The 1533-nt window shown below is 39.6% G+C and overlaps 1 protein-coding gene across 1 annotated transcript; it reads right to left on the reverse strand.

Moving 5' to 3' along the window:
* Window positions 1-623: 623 nt before the first annotated feature.
* On the reverse strand, window positions 624-1157 carry LOC125206897. Its single transcript, XM_048106112.1, has one exon. The coding sequence runs from the start codon at window positions 1155-1157 to the stop codon at window positions 624-626; it is 534 nt and encodes a 177-aa protein (XP_047962069.1).
* Window positions 1158-1533: the final 376 nt, after the last annotated feature.

Below are 1533 nucleotides of genomic sequence, written 5' to 3' on the forward strand. Positions count from 1 at the left end.
TTAATTATATTTAATATGCGGTTAATTATAAATTACTGTATCAATCTATCGTGGGCAGGATAGATATGATTAATAGTATGGTCCAGTTCACTATTTGCAAATCCCAAAATGGTAAAATAGATGAAAGTAAAAATTAAAATGAAGCTTATATGAGAGTTTATCAATTAATTAACCTTATTTAAAATACGAATTTTTATTTTTATTTTCTAATCAATGATATGCATTATACATAGTACTCGAAAGAACTTATACACAAATACTACTTAATCAATTTGTGTTATGGAATATGAGTATTAAAATAGGGCACGATGAAGTAGATGAATGGGCTTTCAAAGTTAAATTTAGCAAATGGGTAAGGCCTGAACAATGTTTTATCCATCTTTTGTTCATCTTTAAACTATACAAGGTCCTACGCCTATTTTTACTACATCTCTTATTTAAACAATAACATCTGCAATTCTTCATCTTTTAACCATTTTTTCTCTTCATTATTCACGTGTTCCACTAACAATTTAGATATGCAACTATTTAGAAAATATTTCATTAAAAGTACTTAAATATTTAAATAACCGAACCATACAATATCACAATCCTAAAAATTTAAATATTGAACAATTAAAATCCTACATTATAATAGTCAACAACAAGGGTTCTAGTTTCCACCCTAGCTTCTTGAGGGCTCTAACGTCCGCACAAAAATTCAGCAGACACCCGACGGCTGAAGACTCGCCAATATGGAGGTACTCGTCGAACATGTCGGCCGGGCCTCCGTACGCCAGTTGCCTGATTGCGGCAGTGCACTTCTGTATGAGCGTGTGTCCGGGTTTGCCAGCCGCATCCTCCCTGATCCTGAAAAACTCGTATCTTCTCTCTAAAGCACCCACGATATGCATAAACAGCGGACGATGCATCCTAAAACGTCGCCGGAATAAGACATCCCCAAAACGCGGTTGCGGAACAAAGTAATCCTCATACAACCGAATATGTGCAGCAATGTGGTCCCGGGGTACATGACGTCGGCGATGGATCGGCCAAGGTATGCCGCCGCTGCTGCCTCTGCCGGAGCAATCGTTAATCGCCTCTTCCACAGCGAGATCCAATTCATTATCACTATCACTAGTGCCTTCGCCACTACCACCCGCACGACTACTTGTCATTCTACATATACTTGAAAATAGAGTTTAGAGAGAAAAACTTGTCAACACAAGTGGTGTGTGAATGAAATGAAGTTCAACGAGCCATATTTATAGAGTTTTAAAAAAAATTATAAAAATCGGACGTCCGAGTGACGCCACAACGGCGGACGTCCGCCCGCCCATGGGGAGGACGGGTGAGCCCATGCGACGGGCGCCCTTCGGTGCCACTACGGCGGACGTCCGATCGGACGTCGGCGACGTCCTACCGGGACGTCCGTCATTGGAGTCACTCTTAAACTACTAAAACCAATTTTTTAGGGCTATAATTTAATTTGTTTTAATTTCAAATGAAGAAGGAATTGAATTGGACGGACGGATTGGAAAATTATAAATGGTA

This window comes from Salvia hispanica, chromosome 2 (assembly GCF_023119035.1).
Source record: "Salvia hispanica cultivar TCC Black 2014 chromosome 2, UniMelb_Shisp_WGS_1.0, whole genome shotgun sequence".
Taxonomy (NCBI): Eukaryota; Viridiplantae; Streptophyta; class Magnoliopsida; order Lamiales; family Lamiaceae; genus Salvia; species Salvia hispanica.